Genomic DNA, 20,453 nt, shown 5'->3' with positions numbered 1-20,453 from the left:
ACCTCTGTGGGAGCTCCCGCCTTGACACACAGAGATACCATACAAGCACAGCAGAGATGCCTTCGGTGTGCAGCTCTGGATCCGAATTTGTCCACTTTAAAAAACGAAGATCTGTGTGCAGATGGGTAGTGTGGGCCACCATGTTAACAGTATTAAAAGATCAAATCTATTGCAGATTTTGGACTGAAAAAAACAAGTTAAAAGTTTTAGTTTTAAAAGACCATTTATTAATCTTAAGTATATACAACTCATGGGTTAAAATATTTATCACTTTATTACCAATGGGTTATTTTTGGATATTTTGTTGGGAAGGGGCTTTACCGGTTACCTTTACCACCTTTTTTTCCCCCAGGGAAAGAAAATTTCAGGTTATCTTTCTTTTTACATTATTTATAGATGCTCTGAATTTGTTCCCTGGTTATCATAGGAAATTTCAATGACAGCCTCGTAAAGAGGTTTTCCTAGTTTCCCATCTCTGAGAGGAAGGTCCCACTGACTTTCCCAGGCACTGCACATAACAGCTCCTGAGTAACCTATTGTGAAAAGCTCATCCCGACACAAACAATACTGACATAGTGACCTCACATGTATGCCGAAAGCATTTGGGAAACTATGCACAACAGTGATTACATAACGGAGACTGGTCATGGAGTCTCTTCAGGAAATACAGCAATGGGGACATGGAGGCACAGCAAGGATTGTGATGAAGAACTTGTCAAGAAGAGCTGATACTGCCACTTAAAAAACAAACAAAACCCTGGGGCCTCCAGGCTAGCTAAATAGTTCCCTTGTACACTATTTTGTTAGATGCCAGGTAAAAACATCTCAAAGCCTTAAGAAAAGTACTATAAATTATAACTTATGTTTTGCATGGTTTTAAATGTTTGTGCTATCTACAATTTATTAATTTTACACAAAGGTATAAAAAATAAATATTGCCATGCATATCTCGTTGACATTTAAAACCTCAAATAAATAATTTGAAACACTGGCTAGAGAAATGGCTCCTGCATACTTGTTAATTATGGAGGACTCAAGAAACTATTTTTGTATATAGCATCATCAAACTGAAAGCTTCAGAACAAGCCTAATTTAATGCCCTTAATCGATCTAAATGTAATGCTAAGGGAAAGAAGACCATAGAACCCAAAACTGGAGTGCAAACACCTTTTTGCTGTAGGTTTTAATGGAAAGGGTTTGTGAACTAGTGGGATTCCTTCCCAAGGGCATGCTGGAAACATGGGAAATGAAGCGAGAGGAACTGGAGTCCTTCCTCAGGCCACTGAGGTTAAGACTCTTGTGATTAAAAAGACACAGATAAGCGTTTATAAAAGTTCGTCAGGTTCCTCTTTAAAGCTGAAGTCACACACTAGAGACAGGTGGTCTGAAGGATAATGGAAGGATGGCAGCCGGTTGGGCCCAATCTGTTCCTCAGTGAGCAAGTCAAGAGCCGACCTCACACTCAGCGCGTGTTCAGAGTACCAGATGTAGTCCAGGGTGTGCCGGCACTCCCCTGAGGTCCGGATCTTCCAGGTGGTGTATGGAGGTTCCGACTGCCCGTCAGCACTCAGCAGCTTGTAGGCACTGTTCAGGTTCAGGCTGGAGGAAGCGAAGTGTTTGTAGACCTCCTCTGTTGGCTCGGCATTGAAGTCCCCACAAACAATAAGGGGAATCTTGGCTCCTTGGGTGATGTTCTGCAGGTTCCGGAGAAGGTCACAGCCTTGAGCTGATCGAAACTGCTCCCAGCCGGTACGTGCTTTTAAGTGGGTGACGGCGACGCAGAACTGTCGGCTGGACTCCTTGCACTCCAGGGTCTGTGCAATGGCCACCTGATTGGTTTTCAACATCATGGCCGTCAGCCTGATATTGGCACTGTGGAGTAGCTTGAATCGGTTCTGGAGGAAAAACAAGGCGCAGCCATCCGGTCCGTTGTTATGTTCTACATCCAGACAAGGTGACCAGGGCTTGGGGAAGAACGTGCCTTGATAGCCCAGTCTGCTGAGGAGTGGCTGGAAGGTGTCAAAATAGTGGTCCACCTCTTGGAGGCACAATATATCGGGCTGGTAGGCTAGGATTTCTTCTAGGATGAGACATTTCCTTTCCTCCCACTTGAGTGCTTCCAAAGGGCATTGTGCAAAGTTGTCTTTGCCTTCTCCGAGAGCTGAAATAAAAAAGCCAGTCAGTTGTCAGCCACTACAGAATCACGGATTCTTAGTATTTGGGGGGGAGTACTTGGGTTGGATTTCACTCAAGACCCTCCTGATACTTCCTGCTCCAGATGCTTTGGGAGATTCTCTGCCTAAACTGCACTCACCCACCAAACTGAAGACCCTCTTAACATCCAGATACGGCAAGCAACTGACTTTATTTTACATTAAAACTATTTCAAGGACATAGTATCTTTAAATTTTGTTCTTTGCAGCTCCAGAGGTCTAAACTATGTCAGATGAAATAAATGTTTTTAACTCTATACTTATTTCAATACTGACTATAATAAGCCACCTGAATCAATCCAGGCACCACTCCGAATGAAGAGGACCCATTTCAAATGGGTGGCTTTTCCTACTTACGGATGAACATCTTAAAAAAAAATAACTGAACCAAAGATTGGGAAGTCCCATTCCCTGCAGAAAGGTCTGTGTCACCCATCAGGAGGTTCAGTTTCTCCCCTGCAAAGGCTATCTTAGTGCTGTGGACTGAAAGCTGGAGGCGACAAAGCTCTGAGGCTGATAAAAGACAGGGTCCTTTTGATTTTGCTGTGCTGGGAAGCAGACAGATTCATTGCAATCTCGATGGCCCACAAATATGGAAGCTAAGGAATCAATCTGGAGCTGTTGGATTCATTTTTAGTGAAAACCAGAGGACCGGCTCACGTAACTCCCCCTTCTGGCAGCTCTTGCTGCCCTTGTCACCCCAGCCCACCCCTCCATCTGCCCACACCTCTTCGCTCCAAGGAAGACACCAGTGCACCGGGCATGTACAGAAGCAGAAAGCCAACTTAACTGCTCAGGCACAAAAGTACCAGGCATACCTTGGGCGAGGATGTTCCACTGCATGACCCTAATGGGTGGGTGGCTACTGGGGCAATCCGTCCTCAGATCCACAAAGTCCCTCTGGAACCGGGGAGGTCGAGTGTGCAGAACTGCTCTGCATTCCTCAAGGAGCTCTTTAGGGTCAATGGGCTCCAGATGCTCCGGGTCAGGCGATTCCAAATACTGGGAGGCAGTGCTGCTGTTCAGGGTCTTGGTGAGAGCACTATAGAGTCTGCTCGTGCCGTTTCCCATGGGATACACTATAGGAAAGGGAAGAAAAGCACAATTACACACTCAGCTCCTTTTCTGGTCTTCCCTTTTCACCCAGCTCAACCAGAAGGTAAGCTGCGGTCCACAGAAGCAAAGACCTGAATGTAGGGCAATGCTGCCCCTAGCACAGGTGGATTAAAGGAGTTCCCAGGCTCTATCTTCCTACTAGGATGGGAAATTGAAATGCTACTGTTACAACTGGTCTCAGAGCCCTGGCTGGTGTGGCTCAGTTGGTTGGGCATTGTCCCTTGAACGGAAAGCTTGCTGGTCTGACTTATGGTCGGGGCATATGTGGAAGGCAGCTAGTCTGTGTTTCTCTCGCACATTGATGTTTCTTGCGCTCTCTTCCTCCCTTCCCCTCCAAGTCAAAAATAAAATATTAAGAAAAAATTGGTCTCTGTGAACTAAGATAATTCTCTTAAGGTAAAAATACCTTTCTTAGTGAAAACCAGATGCTCTTTATGACCTCTGACCTAGGATTTCCTTTCATAATTTATAAAGCCAGTCTTAGGAAAGCATAGCTAAAACAAAATCCCCGTTCCTCTTCCTCTTTTTAAGACCAGTTTTGTCAGGAAGCAGATGTTGGAAAGCCCATGCGAACCCTGGAGAGGAGACTTACAGCAGGCTGCTGCTCTAGCGTGTCATCTCCCCAGGCCCCTCGGTTAAGAAAAGCAATGGCTGGACTAACCCGTCTCCCGTTTCTCTCAGGTGCTAACTGGAAAGCCAGGCTCTGGCTTTCTGTAGGGCTCTGTGCACCCTGCTGAGCAACACAGTCAGTCTAGTATCAGCTGCCAGATTTTTTTTTTTTTAACTAGAAAAGAGATTGGGGGAGCGAAGGGGACAAGAGACAGCTGCCTTCATTTCCTGGGATTGTGGAGGGAGAAGGGTGAGGAGATGGGTGTCTTCTGCGCATTTTCTAGTGCTTGCTTTTTATCCTAATAATTATAAATCAGTAAGGAGAGCAGAGCACAACCTTCAACTCATTGGCATGAGGGAAGTCGTACCATTCACTTCACTTGGAAGCAGTTGATTGCTTTTAGGTCAAGCACGCTTCCTCTTCGTTAGGGTGTAAAGTAGGGGCAAGTTTTACTTGGAATTGCCTCCAAGATTCTGTGCAAGATGAATCTTGGTGTGGAGGAAAGTCTGGCTTTCCCTACCCCATTCATTTCCATTCTTTGCCTTCTTTTGAAAGACACACACTTTTCTGTATAAAAATACATTATTTGGCAGGCTGATTTGGAACTGTATTTGGAACTAGCTGTCAATCATATTCACTGTGTCAAGTCACAAAACCGAATTGAAATTATTTACCAACGAATGTCCTTTAAACATCAGGGTCAATAAGCATATGAACATGCTCTCTCTTACTCCTTTTCATCAGCTCACAGTAGTCCCCCCCCCCCCCCCAATAAGACCACTAGGTTAGGGCAAAGAAACACATGCTAGTTTCTGCAGCATACACTACGTGAACATGCATCAGCCAGCGAGACTTCTTTCTCTCACACGTGCACATGCACAAATAGAGACACACACACACACATACACCTGTTTCCAAACCGATTTGAATATACTGAGTTCTTTTCAATCAATCTGCTTGTCTGTCTTGAGTACATGGGTCCAAAGGAATAAATGTTCTTGGCTGGCAGTATAACTTTGAAAATCTTTTCCTGTACTTTTTTTTTTTTAAAAAGATTTTATTATTATTATTTTTAAAGAGGGGAAGAGAAGGAGAAAGAGAGGGAGAGAAACATCAATGTGTGGTTGCCTCTCGTGTGCCCCCTACTGGGGACCTGGCCAGCAACCCAGGCATGTGCCCTGACTGGGAATTGAATTGGCGACCCTTTGGTTCACAGCCCGCACTTGATCCACTGAGCCACACCAACCAGGGCTGTACTTTTTTAAAAGCAGTTAAAAGTCCTAGTGGTTTCTCAAGTGTGGTCTCCAGATCAGCATCGCCTCGACTATGGCCTAAGTGTCACGGCCTCACAGCAACTCATGGGACACAGCGGGCGTCTCCCATCTGAAACAGCGATGCTTGCCGTGTGTCCGGCTCTAGGAACTATTAGCTCAGTGTAGCTCAGCTTTCACAGGATTGTCCTACATCCTGCTGATGACACATACCTGCTAGCTGAGTTTTGAGGTGGCTACTATGATAAGTACGTGAAAATGGAAAAGAGGGTAAGTGTCCAGTAGGAGTCCAACGTTTGAGTTCTGTGAAGCCAGAAAAACTACCCTGAACCACACTTCCAAAACAGAAAAACCCTCAGATAAACACAATGAAAGCATGCCAAAACGACACGCCCAGAAATGAAATCAAATCAAAATGAGCTGAAGATCATTAGGAAAATGGGGAGTATGGCCTAAATCAAAGTTGCAGAACTCAGGAATGAGGAGAGAAAGCATTTGAGAGATAGTGGCGAATATTAGGAGCCTATTTTAATTGAGGAAGACCCAACACATGAATAACAGGGGTTCTTATAATGAGAAGACCAATGCATGGAAATGAACACTGAAAACTACGAATCAAGAATAGTTTTAGAGTACAGACTGCTAATCATGCAGGATGAGTTAAGTTTTGGAATTCTAATACCACGGTGACTAGAGTTAATAAGACTATATTGTACACTTGAAATAATCTCGAAGAGTAAATCTAAGTAACCTCAACACACACACACACACACACACACACACACACACACACACACACGGTAACTGTGAGATGGCAGATATGTTAATCAGCACGATTGAGGTATTCATTTCACAATGTATATGCGTATCAAAACGTCACTGGTACATCTTAAACATGCAATTTTTATTTGTTAATTATACCTCAATAAAGCTGGGAAAACAAAACTAATGGTTTAAAAATTATAAGTTAAAAAAAAATGTATCGTGGACATTTTCAAACACCAACACGCAAAGCTTTGTCTTTGTTATTCTAAAAAAGAAAAAGATAAAAACTTGAAAACCAAAACAATACTTTAACTACATAATGAAATAACACACCACATACCTGAGAATATCAACCCAGATTGACCAACACCAACTGGACTGTAAAGGAAAAGAGAAAAAAGTCCCTTGGGCATCTAGGCAAAAAGAGCAAGCAACTTACAAGGAAAATAATACTCGGCTCATCTCTACGTGACCCAAGAATTTTATATCCAGCAAAACGGAAATTGGCTCTCGGAGCCCTTCTTGAGCAGACTGCTAGAGCAGGGGCTGGCAAACTGCAGCCAGAGGTGTATCTGCACAGTCCTTGAGCTAATAATGGCTTTACAGTTTGTTAAACACACACAAGTGTGTGTCAGGGTTATTTTTGGCCCTCACAGCCTCAATGTTACTCTTGGGCCCTTTTCAGAAAAATTTTGCCACCCCTGCAACTACAGGACAAGCTTCAGACCAAAATGACCAGAGAAACACCGATACACAAACTGCTGGTGATCGTTAAGTACACAGCTACATAGAAATCAAGTCCACATGAGGTTAGAGGAGAGAGTACAATGTAAGATGGCCACATGATCCAACAGTGTACAGACTGCACAGACTTAGTGCAGCCAAAAATAGGGTGTGTGTGTGAAAAGCAGGAGCCAGAATGAGAAGTATATCCAATTAAATTTTTTTTAATGTTTCAGTAATCATAATTACTAATAGTATTAGTGGTGGTGTTCTGAGACTGTTGTGTGGGTGTGAGGTGAAGCAAACTGGACATTCTAATTCCATCATTCCTAGTCTTTTTGTTTGTTTGTTTGTGCAGTTTGGAAATGCATTTCCAGGCTACTAGCTGCAACACAAGGAAAACACTCTTGTTAAAGCCAGCTCATTTTGGACAGGCGGAGGACTATGAAATCTGATCATCCACCTTGTTTGTGACTTGGCCTCTGAAAGACTTTTGGTGGTTATTGAAAATTAAATTTACCCTCAAGAGACAAAGCTTTGCAGCAACAAAGAGGAAGGCCACGCTGCAGCATGGCGGAGCAGTGAGGCTGGAAAGGCAGGGGCTCAGGGGCCTGCTCTCGCCCCAGAACTGCTTGCATGGCTCTAAAACAAGGGCCTGTTACGTGACCGTACTTTCTTTTTGGGGTATGCACGCATCCAGGTTAGAAGGGGTAGCAACTTCAAAACAACCTATCTACTAATCTCACTACAGACACATATTTCTATTAGGTAAAACATGCATGTACCACTCAGAACGACTTTTTCCTCTCATTTTTGAGATCTAGAACAGACAACTTCCATCAGGTGTGATAACAGCACTCGGGCACGGAATGCACCGAAGATGGCCTAGCCCTCCACCCCGGTCTCTCCGTGGATCCATCGTCCTGGGAAAGACGTCATTAGGCTACATTTTGAATTGGACACGAGGTAGAGGGGAATCGTTAGGAGGTGCTTACTATATAGTCCTGCCTCTCCTCCTTTGGTCTTACAGGAAAACTGAAGATGGCCCCTTGATAGACTGAAAACCGGACTATTTAGTAACCACGTGGCCTGGGACACACTAAAGTATTTGGGAAGCTGATGAATGAATCATCCTGTTGCACAGTGAGCAGGAACTCAGGACAGAGAAACGCAGATGGTCCGGGAAGATGTTTCCATGAGTCTCTTCACCTGTCCCCACCCCCACCCCCACCCCCCGTGGGCCTTGTGGCAGGCTCTGCCCCACCGGGCAGTTTATGCACGTCTGTGAGCTGACCCTCTGGGCGATGGTCACTGGCAAAACTCTCATCTTAACCTAATGTCTCAGTCCTCAGCGATCATCTGTCTCTGGTTGTAAGTCTGATACTCTCACTTCCCTTTACCTGAGATTTGGGAAGGGCATTTCCTATCAGTAAACACGTGCTGAACTTTTTCCCTCAGGAGTTACGTGTTTAGGGGAAGACGAATACACGAGAACTAACGAGAGAAAAACTGAGGGCGCACTACGTGGGACGGGCTGGGGCGCCACAGGGTCAAAGCAGTCAGGACGGGTAAGAGCCCCGAGAAAGCCACCGCACCCCTTGCCCCACTCAGACACACACGCCAGACACCAGGCACCACTCCAGCCCTCTGGAGATACGGCAGTAAACAGACCGAACTTTCTGCCCTCACGGAGCTTGCGTCGTAGTGGGGATAGACAGACAAGATGACAGACAGACAGAATTTGTCACATGGTAAAAGTGCTATGGAGAAAAACCCAGGAGAAAGGGCCAACAGGGAGTGCCGCCGAGGAGGGGGCTGTGAGTTTATACAGGCCGCTCAGTGAGGCCTCACGGACAGGTGGGACTTGGCCCGAGAGCTGAAGTGGTAGGGGTATCGGGAAGTCTTGCGCAGACCACGGGGAAGGACACTCTTGGAAGAGGGCAGCAGATGCTAAAGCCCCGCGAAAGCAGCGAGTTTGGCAAGGCTGCCGACCGCCCAGGGGACCAGAGTGACTTCCAGAATGAGTAGCGGAGGCCAGGAGGGCAGGGGGGCAGGGGGGCAGACTGAGTAGGGCAGCACAGGCCACTCTCAGGACTTGAGCCTTTATCTGACGGGAAGCCCCGGGAAGTCCCGGCAGGAGTGAGAATCTGATCTACACTAAAAGAAAGGCTCACAGGCTGGTGCGTTAAAAATATGCTCTACTGTCAGGAAATAGGGCAGACGTAGGAAGCCCATTAGAGGACAACTGTAACGACTCAGGTAAAGAGATGGATGGCTTGGACTAGTGGTGACCAAGGGGCTGGATTCTGAATGAGTATAAACAGGAGCCATCAAGTTCGGTGGGTGAGGTGGACGTGGCCTAGGAGGAGTCATCCAAAGGCCTCCAACAGGTTGCCAAGACTCATTAGGAAGATTTGGTGGGTTTGCAGAAAACAGGAGTTGGGGAATTAGATAGGACTGGTGTGCAGGAGACAGGCGCAAACTGTAAACCAACACTAGGAGATGTTGGTGGATGGAGGAGACTAAAGTGAGTGAAGGAGAAAACGGGCAGGCTGGGGGAGGTGGGGCAGAAAATCTGCGGAGATGGCAAGGCCAGAGAGGCAGGAGGAAAGTAAGGAGAGTCTCTGCTCTCCCCGGAAACCCAGTAAAGTAAGTTTCATCGGTGCGGCGGTCACCTCCGGTGTCCAGCGCTGCAGAAGTCCGAGGAAAGGGAGGCTGGGAACAGGTCTGGGTCTGGCAACATGGCAAAGGCCGATGACTTCGACAACAGCGATTTCTGAGTTTCGGTGCAGCTGTGGGGGTGGGCAGTGAGGAATGAGGGCAGAGAGAAGGCTTCAGAGGAAAAGGTGACCCCAAAGGAGGGAAATGGAGTAGAGGCTGGAGATGGGGCAAGAACGTTTGAGAGGCTGTCATGTTTGTTTGCGGATGGGGTGACGCAGAGGGGAACCCCACCCAGCAGGACTTCAGCAGGAGGACGCTGACAAATCTTCTCCCCAACAGGCAAGTATAAACCTGGACAGAACTGTCAAAACTGACTCCCTCAGCGCTCTGGACAGAGACCAAAGGCATGGAATGGACTGGGAAGCTTTACTCCTTAAGTCCAGGAACTTTGGTTAAGAACAGGGCTACACCGTGCCCTTCCTACAGCCTCCACCCCGTAACTAGTCCAATTAGGACAGCAAAGACAGTGAATTATTAAGTTAAAATCTCCCCACCAAGAAAACCCAGGCTGTGATGGCTTCACTGGTAGCCTATCCAGTATTTAAATATGAAGTAATACCAACCCTTCACAAACGACTGTTTATTGCTTCCCTGTGCAGCCACTCCGGAAGGCAGTCTGGTAGTTTTTTCAAATAATGTAAACATAGATTTAACATACTGCCTAGAACTCATGCCCCTAGGTATTAACCCAAGTGAAATGGAAAATCAGGTGCACACAAAACTATATGTGCAAATGCTTGTTAGCAGTTTTATTAATAATTGCCAAAATTGGAGGCAAGCAAGATGCCCTTCACTGTGCAAATGGATAACTGACCGGCACATCCATGCAAAGCAGCACTAAGCAGCGACAAACAGGAGCAAGCCGTAGACTTTGGGGATTCATCCCTGCAGCAAGGGCAAATCTCAAACGCATTTTGTGAAGCGGAAGAAGGCAGACCCTAAAAATTATCCATTGCATCTGCCCGGCCTTCCGACCTCCCTGTGGTTGTCGGGCTGGGGGAGGGAGCAGCGTCTGATGCGGGGAATTTTTACGGCGACGGGACCACTCGGTACACTGCTGTGATGGTGGATGCAGGACTCTCTACATTCGTCCAAACAGAACTCTCCATCCATCACAATGGATATGCTTTAACGTGTGCAAAGTTAACATATGAACCAGGAGGCGCAGGGATCTCAGGAGGGAATAACTGGAAGCGAACACTGTAAGGGCTTTACTGACTGTGCTTACAGTTAACACAGCACTGAGGCCCAGCCCCAGGGCAGCGAGGCCTTTACTCAAATGTGAAAGCAAAAGGAAGCTGAAGACTGTAGGGGCACCTTCCTCGGCCTCTCCCATTCTACGAGTTATGCTAACTGATGCATACTGAATGCTTTAATACATGCACCACTCGCAAATTCTGCTTGCTTTGAGTGTATTTTCAACTAATTGTCACAACCCTGGGAGGCAGCTACTCTTATTATGCCCCTTAAGTAACTTAATAACAAGTCTCTTCGTCTCTCACATGGTCTTAAAAATAACATTCATTTTTCCTTTAGAGTATCAACCATTAAAAAAAATTCTTCGCACATATGAACACATGTCCGATTCCAGTATTTCAAGCCATTCTACTCAAGTTTTCATGCCTTCGTAGTTGTTGTTATTCTGGGCTTCAGAAAGCTTGTCAAAGGTTCAGAATAGCTCCACTCGGAAAGCCAATTTCCTGAGGTGAGCTAGCACAAACAATTCATCCGGGCGGGAAGTAAGATATTGGAAAATACAAAATCTTGATAAAACCTCTGCTCGGCACTCACACTGGCTTCGAGGCCCAGTTTTTTATATGTCTGGATATTGGTATTTTCTATTACATCCCATATTGTATTTGATTTTTGCCCCAAATTCTTTTTCACCTCCTTGAGCCACTTCAAGTAGAATTATCCAGCCATCATTCTCTGTGATACGTGTTACATAATTTATGTAGCTCAACAGGCAGATCAAAATAGCTTTATTTCTCATACCTAGCTGTTCACTTAGCAACCCCACCGCCGTCCCTTGCCTTTTCCCAATTCTGTGCGCATATTTCCACCTACGTGAGAACTGGACGCCCTCACCCTGGGCATTACTATCAACACCTCCCTGCCATTTCACTTCACAGGAACAAACATCCCCTTACCCTTGCAACTGCCTGGAAACACGTGCCAGAGAACTCGGGTTGTTTAGAACACGCGTGACTCTTCACGTCGCCCATCACTACTACATCTACAGCAAAAGCAGCCCACAGGGCAAGCTCCCGAGGAGCGCCGGCCGCCAGCGACGGGAAGGAGCGGGCGTGATGATGAGAATGCCAGGTGAGAAGCCTGCCGGCGGGCCGAGACCCCAACCGATGTGCCCGCCCGGCCCCGGGTGGCCCGACCGCACCGGGCAATCACAGCACAGCAGAGGGGCGCCCGCCGCTGCTCATTCCCGAGCCCGCCCAACCGTTCCGTCTGCGCAGGGCTGCTCCCACCCTGAGCTGGAGCGCAGCCTCCTGAAGTGGCGGCCTGGCGAAGCCGCGAGATAAAAACCAAGCACTCAGCCAAAGGCGAGCTTATCTGGGTACACACCTGGGAAGCCGCGGAGCTGACCAACCTCGGGCCCAGAGAACGCTCGGCCAGTAAAGTGCACAGAAACTGGAAGGGACCGACGTCACAGGAAGGCGCCGCTCAAAGAGCGAGCCTGCGCTGCCACCTGGCGGCCGCGTGCTGGTGCTGCACCACCGCGGCGAGCGCCGCTCCGGCCGGGCCTCTTTCGGGAGGCTCCCGAGTCAGCGGGCGCCACCTTCGAGACTGACAAAGCGACCGTTTTCACAAGGTAACCACTGACACGGAACAGCCTAGGCGCTGGGTGAGCGGAGCCTTTATTTAAAAGGCATTGCCCCCCGCCCACCTGCACACCTTTAAGGATCAAGCCCATGTCCCCCTTCTTACACCTGGCCGGCTTCTCTTACTTAAGCTGCTCTACATACTTCAACTACAATCCCCGCCCTCTACTCATTAGACTGTAAGCTCCCCGAGGGCGGGGGCTGTGCCCACCTTGCTTACCCAGCTCTGGGCTTTATTTTGCCCCTGAGTGTGAGGCTGTGCAGTACAGTAACTCCTGGACCCAGGAGACTGGATTCTAAGTGCCAATTTAGGAAGATACTCTTTTCTGGTAAAGGTCAGACACTCTGCCAGTGGCCATGGGTGCCCGGTGGCTGAAGCCTCGACTTTTCTCGCTAAGATCAGGCTACAATTCTTAGAGGCAAAACATTCAGACACATGACTCCAGTTAGGCTGCCTGGTTTTAAATTCCGGCTCCTCCTTTTACTAATAGAATTCCGAGCAACGTATTCACCTCCCTGTGCCTCAGTTTCTTCATCTGGGGACCTGTGTAGCCTACTCCAAGGGCTGCTGTGAGGATTCAGGCGAACTAGCCATATGCAGCACATCCCACTCTGTTCCATTCAGTGAAGCTCACTTTCCGGGTGTAGGGAGAGGGCTGTTGCCACCCGGCAGCCTAGTAGTGTGAGCCACACTACCTCCCTGTGCTTTCACTGCAGTCCCAGCAATCCGGCTGAGCACGCCCTGTATTCACCGCTCCACATGCATGGCTACTGTGGCCGAGATTGCACAGTCTTCTCAGGATTGCATAACCAGCGAAGGCCCGGGGCTGGGGAAGGCGGCCTGCACCTGGATCGCACCCCAGCATGGCTGATGTACTGAGTCAGGACAACTGCATCGGGCCTGGCCAGGGGCCCACACAGCAGCAAACAGAGGTCGGATTCCACCCCCCTCCTCCTGGTGACGTCACTGCCCGCACAGCACACACGTCAGCACAGCACAAAGTGTACAAGCAGTGTGACGCCCCGTGTGGCCCTGCTGGAGATATCAAGTGAAGGTCGTGACTCTCGCCCTAATGTGGCTAAAAATACCAGCACCTAGACACGGTGACAATCCCAGTGACCTTTTCTCGCTGGGCAGCAGTCACAGAACAGAGCAGAATGTCAAAGTGTGTTCCAGTCATGCCAGATTCACCTAGAAAACATCACCAAGGAAGAAGAAATCCCTCCACGAGAAAAGCTTGGGTCAGAAGGTTTAGTTGGTGCCCCGCTGTTAGTTGGCTGCCAGTCATTTGCATTTGCTGGCTTTTCCAGCACAGTAACACACTGACGTGGAGTGTGAAGGAGACGCCAAGGGAGGCTGGTGGGACAGCCACTCTCCGCTCAGACCTGGGGTCTGTGTTGGGACCTGATGCCCCCCCACTAACACTCCTGGGACGCAGGGAGATGGTCCGTTCTACAGGCACGGATGGGAACAGGACAGCTGAGCGGAGCCAGCTGCTGACAGCACAGGGTCCCTCCCTCCAGTTCAGGGGCCCAGAGTTGGTGCCCATTAGCCAAGTCCAGCCAGCAGCACCCTGCCCTGGACTGCTGCTGCCTGTGAGCTTCTGCTTTTAAACAGCTGGGAAAAAAAAAAATCCTAAGAACAACAGAATTTCATGAGGTGATTAATTCCATGAAATTCAAATTCCAGGCTCCAGCAATAGAGCTGCTGTATCATCTACGGCTGTGCCCACACCACAGTGGCAGGGCTGAGTGGCTGTGACAGAGATCTGTGCCCTGTGCTGTCTGCCAGCTACCAAAGGTAAATTAAACGTGGCTCCTCTGAAGGACGCTCCAAGAAACGCTAAGGCGAGTCAACAGAGACGAAAGGCGGGAGAAGCTGAGGGGAGAGTGTGAGGAAAGTCACTCAAGAGTGACATCTGAATCAGCTGTGCTGGTGACGCCACTTCTCACAGATGGAAGCGGGCAAGGGTGGCTTCCACCTGCTGCACAGGACCAGACACTGCTTCTGAGACAGTGGGCAGTGTGCCTCCCCATGCCTGGGGAGACCCCCTGCCAATTGGGAAGCAGCCCGGGGAGGCACCCCCCTTGCCACTGTGGGAAGCAGACCAGGAGCTAACTCTGGATCTCAGGGATATTCCTGAAAGGGGGAGTGAAGATTTAAACAGGTGGGAGGACACAGCAAGAGGCCCTCCTTGCTCAGGCCAAGGTGGAGGTAACCAGCTGGCCCCTCTCTGGCCCCCTCTCCAGTGCTGTACGGGGGGCCTGGCTGTCCACCCTCTGCCTCATCTCTCCCCATTAGCAGAGGCCCGAGGGAGAAATGGGCACACGTATCTCTACCTGTTTAAAACTACAGGAGAATATTATGGACACCCAACAAGAATTGGCTTCTAGGAAAAAAGGATCAGAGAACCAGAAAATGTCTAGATATTTAAATTGAGTGCAAAATAGGAATGTTCCGGAAATCTCGAATAATAAAGAAGAGATAAAGACATTAAAAACCAGAGAAGAGACCCAGGCCAGGTCCACGAGGCCAACCACCTGTGTGACAGAAGTTAAGGACATGAGAACAGCGGTGTGCCCTTAGATTGGAGGGGCTCCCCGGTGCTGAGGCCTCTGTCCTGATGGAACTTTGGGACACCAAGAATAGGAAAAACCCTCTAAGCTTCTAGAGATAATCCACATGTACTTGCAAAGATGTTCAAAGTTCTGAGGAAAAATGCTTCCAGTAATGGGCATGTGTTACTTTTGTAATTAAAAAATTTTTATTTAAAAAATCACGGAAGATTAATTGTACAATACATCTCAGCCAATCTATAAAGCCTGACCTATCATTTGAAAGACGGTGTCTTCCTTCAGCAGCCCCTCAGTGATGGTTAACGTCCATGAAAGCAAAACATCGAATGGGAACAGAACTATTACAGGCAAGGTATCATCAGCATCTGCAAAGTGCTTTACCCCACCCGTGCTGTAGGAGGCACTGCAGGTCTCAAGTGCAGCTGCAGACTGGCCCACAGCCCGGTCCGCGGGCCCTGCAGGTGCAGGGAGTTAGGGGAAGATGGCGGGAGGGGATGGGACAGGCCTGAGGCTCTGCTGGACATCCCACTGCAGTCATTCTGCAAAAAATCTCGGGGATCTCGGCCACCTGCACCTTGCATGCACTCACCTTCACGGCTGTCTTGTGGAAATAAGGAACCTTATTAGTAAGAAACATCTAGCGGGCACCTAAGCATTTCGTAACACAAGTCTGGGCTGTCAGTCAGTGGCTGCCCAGCGCGCTACCCCTGAGTCACCGGGTGCTCAGGCCCTACTCACAGATGCGCACACTCAGGTCTGAGTGGGCCCCACTGATGTTCTGATAGGGGGAGGAGGAAAAAGGACTTTACAGAACCGTTCAGGTCTCATGGTAATAGTTTTCTTTCGCTCTCTTTCTCCCGGGTGCTCCTCCCTGCACCCCTGCCAACGATCCACAGTGGCTGGGGTGTTTCCAGGGTCACTTTGAGACCAGCTAGAGACAATGGGACAGGGAGCTCAGATTTTCGGATGAGGTCTTACTCCTTCCTGTGGCCATGCTGACTTCCTGTACTCTAAAAATAGTTCAGTACTTGTGGATCAATTGATTATCGATGTATCTTATTTTCTTCCAGGTGAAGTCCAGTGTTAAGACACAGCACACCAGGTTACGTGCTTCGCGAATGGTCATACACGTGTGTGTTGAACGTGACCCTGGAACCCATGGTTGTTAACTCAAAAGCCTCCAGGAGTTCACTGCAGTCAAATGCCTGCCATAGAATGCTGTGGAAAACGACATCTCCATTCTCCCACCAGGAGGGCAGTGTGCCTGCAGGAGCTTGGTGATTACAAGCTTTCCCATTTCTCCTCTCCCCTGAGCAGCTTACAGGTAAGGAACACACCAAATAAAGCCGGCACCTCAAGTGAGTTGGTGTTGGCTTTGAGAATCGTACTAAGGAAAAAGCAGCACCTTCCAGTGGTGGAGAACAGGAATTCGGCCAACTCTCCATTATCCGAGGAGGAAGGCCTTGAGGACAGCATTATATAAACCAGGGACCACTCCTGACTGCCTTTCCTTCGGGACCGTACCTGTGGCAGCTGCTGCTTCTCCTGGGGGCTGCTGTGGCTCGTGAGAAAAGGTGGCAAATCACTGAGATCATCTTCAAGGACCCCTTTCAATTCTAATAGCCTAGCGTTTGATGGCTCCAAAGGGACTGTACTCGTCTTTCCACTGACCTGACTGCCAAGGGGCCCACGTGAGGAAGGAGAGAAGCTCTCTGGAGAGAAGAGTGGCTCTTAGCTCCCTGAAGGCTTCTCCTGCCATGTCTACACTTTGGGGCATGCAAGAATAAGCTGCAGTTTTATTATGGTTGTTATTTTGTTAGGTAGTGAGGAATCTGGGGCCCAGCGGTAACGGTTCTGTTCAACAGACCCACAGTAGGCCCCTCGAACTCACGTGTTTTAAGAGCACCTAATGCTGGTTTGGAGGCCCTTTGGGAAACACATTGCAAGGTGCCTCTTCTCTTGCCCTGCATCATCCATGCCTCATCCAGCCCCTTCGCTCTGGGCTTTTCCCAAACAAATGATTCTGTCTCTTCCAATCCTAACCATGCTTCAAGGCCCAGCTCAAATGCAGCCCCGACCCCCGCCCCGCCCAGGGGAAATCATGATGATGCAGTTCCTGACTACCACAAACTATGCAGTCAGGTTCCCACATCTGGGGAGCTCGTGGGGGTCAGCGCATCCTGAGCAACGGGTAAGCCTCACCCTGGGAAAGGCACCTCCACGATCCTGGTGTCTCCCTGGCCAGGTAAGTACACAACACACTTCTGGAGCCCAAAAAGATGTCTCTGAGACCCTTGTGTAAACGTTTTTCTCTTAGAAGAAAAAGCGTTAATCTCATTAACTATTTCTTTTTGCAAATCTCATCCGTCTTACTGGGCAGTGAAATCCTTAAAGGCAGACTAAGGCCCACATTCTTTTACCTCCGATAATACAGGGTCTGGCAGAAGTAATGCCTGCTTGAGTGTGGTTGGCAGGGTAATAATATAGGTATAGTAATTTATAGTTTTAATTTGAACACTTCACCTACAATGTTACACGGTGTGCCTGAGTGTGTGATATTGTTACGTTACAGGATTACATGCTTATGATTTTGTAAGACTTTGTAATAAAAAAGGGGCGCGATCTGTGCCAGACCCCGTGAAGCTCCTACAGTGTGCGGCACCTCCAGTAGACTCCTGGAACGCGTGTGTGGTCACGCAATGAGTGGACCCGTGTTCTAGCAAGTGGATGAAGCTAAAAGTGCACGAAACAGGAAAATTGCCTCGGTTTGGTAGTAACTGTCTACAGTAGTTCAAGGACCACAGTAATTTCTTTATCTGTGAAATGAGGGGGTTTCGAGAGGACTTCTTAAAGGTTTTGTTTTACCTCTCCCACCCCAAACCTAACAATTTTCCTCTCGAAAATTTCCAGCAAGAAGAAACACTTACGTTACAAGGTGGTGCCCATTCTAACAGTTATTTGACCATGTGCCAAATTTCTATAGAACTGGGGGAAAAAAAGGAACGACTCTCAAGTCCACCCTTCCTGAAGAACCACCCAGAGTTCAGAGTCTCAGTTACCAGTTTTACATCCTAATTTTAAAAGCCAGCCTCTGCCGAACATATGCCAAACAATCTGAACAGAGTTTCAAGTCTCGGCTTCAATCACATTTTGGACGATCACTTTCATTAATTAAAGAAAGCCACATTGACCATACTGTTTCATTTGTCCTCAAACTACTCCAAAACTTTAGGAGCGAAATGTAGCTATTTACAGCAAGGGATGGTCACACAAACGTCTCGAAGAGCAACAGCCCCACTTGAGCACAACCAAAATACGCTTTGCAGTGTGGTGAAGCCACTGCCAGTTCGAAAGGGGCTCTTTCTCATCTTAAAAGTGTGATTAATTTGTGGCCACAGAAATGTGTCCTCAGGCAGAAATCGAGGTGGCAAAAAAAGGAAAGTCAAAGGTACGTGAGGTATAAAATTGGCTCCTGGAGAAGACATCACCTTTACAAGATCTTAATCCAGGTATATAGGACACAGGATGACCTAAGTGTTGAGACGTGGAAGGTTCCCCCCCAAACAAAAATCCAAATAAATGTAAGACGAATTATGGCGTGTTATAACACCTTGTTAACATACTTTAAAAGAAAAAAACAGAACATCGAAGCCATGAAAGCCACGTGGTCAAATAGATGTAACTTTCAATGATTTTTTTGCATAAAATTTCCATAATTAGAGCAATGAGAAATAAAACCAACAAATCATTTTCGGCCTCCGAAAGGGGGAAATTGAACGTAGGTCCAGCAGAGAAATACCGAAGGTGAAGGCCCGGCACCCAAGGACGAAGAACGAGGAACCCGAACACCACGTTCCAGGTGTGAGCCCCAGGCGACGAAGAGGAGGGAGGGAGAGCGGCCGCTTCCCCGCCCGCCCCGCAGCCCCGCGCCCATTCATTCCGCGCCCTCTGCAGGCGGCGTCCTCCGCCCGGAACCGCCGAGAACTCACCTGCGCTGGGACGCAGCGCCGGCGCGCCCGAGGCGGCCGCCAGGAGCCGCGGGGACGCGGGGCGCCGGGTGGCCGCCGGCGGAGACGACTGGCAGCGCCGGCCGGGGCCCGGGCCGGGCCGGCGGCGCAGGCCGGGCGCGTCCCTCTGCAGCAGGGCGGAGCAGAGCCGCCACGAGCTCTGAAACATGCCGGGCGCCGCTGCCACCACCGCCGCGGCCCCTCGCGCGCAGGAGGGGCAGAGCACGGCCGAGGCTGAGGCCGAGGGGAGCAGACTCTCGGGGGCACCCGAGCGGAGGTTCCCGGGCTCCTTCTCGCCTAGCTGGGACCCTGGGAGGAGTCCTGGGCTGGCGAGCCGGACGCAGAGGCTGGAGCACCGGCGGCTGCTTCGGCGGCGCAGAGACTGCGGGCTGTGGCAGGCGAGACGAGGAAGACACCCGGTGAGCGCGGCGGCTGACAAAGCGGGCGCTACCAAGCGGGGCCCGGAGGGGGGACCCGTGGGGCCGGGTCCTGACGCGGCCAGGCTAGGTTCCAAGAACCGGGGTGATTCTATTTCAAAAGGAGAGAGATAGTAAGCTGGTGGTGGAGGGGATGCTGCGTCGGTTCTTAAGGGAACCAATATCCGAGGGAGCGGTTTTAAAGACTCGAGCCTCCCCCTCCGCTGGCTGGAATGGAAGCGCCCACAGGCGGGGAGTCCCTGGACTGTGCCAAGGCTGGGGCTGCGGCACACGTGTGCGTGCGAGCGGGAGACAGCATCGGCGTGTGCGCGTGAATGTGAGTGGGTGAATACAGCAAAGGGCGTCTGTGCCCTTCTCTTTCGGCGGAATATTTTACGTTAAACGGAATTGAGCACGATAAAGCCCTGACTGTATACGTGGGCAATGGCGAATTGGTGAATGTGACAGTGTCCCTGTCCTCGAGAATGGCTTACTCAGGCAAAGGGCCAGAAGGTCTTAAGAGAAATCAGACCACAAGGCTCTACAAGGGAGATTAAGATCGGGGTACAGGCTGCCACAAGCTTGGCATGGGGGTTATAACGGGCCTGGAGTTTCTAGAAGGCTCACGAGAAGAATTGGCATTTGAACTGGGCCAGAACGTGGAGGTCTAGAGTTTACACGTGTGGAATTTGGGAGGAGAGTGGTGATGATTTATACAGGAAGAAAGGAAAGAAACGGAAAGCCCTGGGTGTATTTAGGGAAACTTTTAGTCCTGTAAGAGGGAAGCTAAAGAGTAAGAAGACAGACGCTTGGGTAGGTTACATTGTAGAAGGCAGAGATTACAGTAGATTTAATTTGGTACGGAATGGTGAGCTGGTGTTTTGTGAGTTGAGCAAGGATGTGATTAGGGCCCTGCTTTAATTGGGGGGCATGTATGTCTGGCACATGAAAAGAAAGAGTAGACCAGTGGAGATGAAAGATATTCTAGACCTGCTTCTAGGACTGAAAAACAATGGATGGAAGAAACAGATCAGGCAGGAAATGATGACTAACCAGAAATGGAAGTGGGTGAGGGGGAGGGAACCCAAGACTGGGTACCTCTCTGAATGATGTATGAGCTACATTTTCTGGTTGGTTATCCCACAATTTTGCTGATTCCCCTGTTTTTTCACAGCTGGGTTCTATGGGAAGTAACCT

The 20,453-nt window shown here is 49.1% G+C and overlaps 1 protein-coding gene and 1 non-coding gene across 6 annotated transcripts; both read right to left on the bottom strand.

Moving 5' to 3' along the window:
• Positions 1-204: 204 nt before the first annotated feature.
• On the bottom strand, positions 205-19,242 carry NOCT (nocturnin). 5 transcript variants are annotated; one of them, XM_053912076.2, is made up of 4 exons: positions 18,823-19,242; positions 6,316-6,353; positions 3,032-3,292; positions 205-2,161 (listed from the first exon to the last, which is right to left on the bottom strand). In XM_053912076.2, exons 3-4 carry the CDS (start codon positions 3,282-3,284, stop codon positions 1,326-1,328), a joined length of 1,089 nt encoding a protein of 362 aa, XP_053768051.1. In that variant the 5' UTR covers positions 3,285-3,292; positions 6,316-6,353; positions 18,823-19,242; the 3' UTR covers positions 205-1,325. The 5 variants fall into 5 exon arrangements, with proteins under 5 accessions (XP_053768051.1, XP_071075253.1, XP_053768050.1 ...); XM_071219152.1 differs by lacking the exon at positions 18,823-19,242 and adding an exon at positions 12,000-12,103; XM_053912075.1 differs by lacking the exon at positions 6,316-6,353 and having other exon boundaries at positions 18,823-19,154.
• Positions 16,923-17,086, bottom strand: LOC139440301 (U1 spliceosomal RNA). The gene has a single exon (XR_011650435.1). It is a non-coding gene; the product is annotated as a U1 spliceosomal RNA (small nuclear RNA).
• Positions 19,243-20,453: the final 1,211 nt, after the last annotated feature.

The sequence above is a fragment of the Desmodus rotundus genome, chromosome 9 (assembly GCF_022682495.2).
Source record: "Desmodus rotundus isolate HL8 chromosome 9, HLdesRot8A.1, whole genome shotgun sequence".
NCBI classification, from domain to species: Eukaryota; Metazoa; Chordata; class Mammalia; order Chiroptera; family Phyllostomidae; genus Desmodus; species Desmodus rotundus.
This window is presented reverse-complemented; position numbering and strand designations above follow the sequence as displayed.

Bases quoted from the DNA above. Each gene is read 5' to 3' on its own strand.
- NOCT (XM_053912075.1), bottom strand. From the start codon at position 19,009: ATGTTTCAGAGCTCGTGGCGGCTCTGCTCCGCCCTGCTGCAGAGGGAC. The intron at 3,293-18,822 runs GTGAGTTCTCGG...CCTTTCCTATAG, and splicing joins GGCGCTGCGTCCCAGCGCAG to TGTATCCCATGGGAAACGGC. The intron at 2,162-3,031 runs GTATGCCTGGTA...TTTTTATTTCAG, and splicing joins GTGGAACATCCTCGCCCAAG to CTCTCGGAGAAGGCAAAGAC.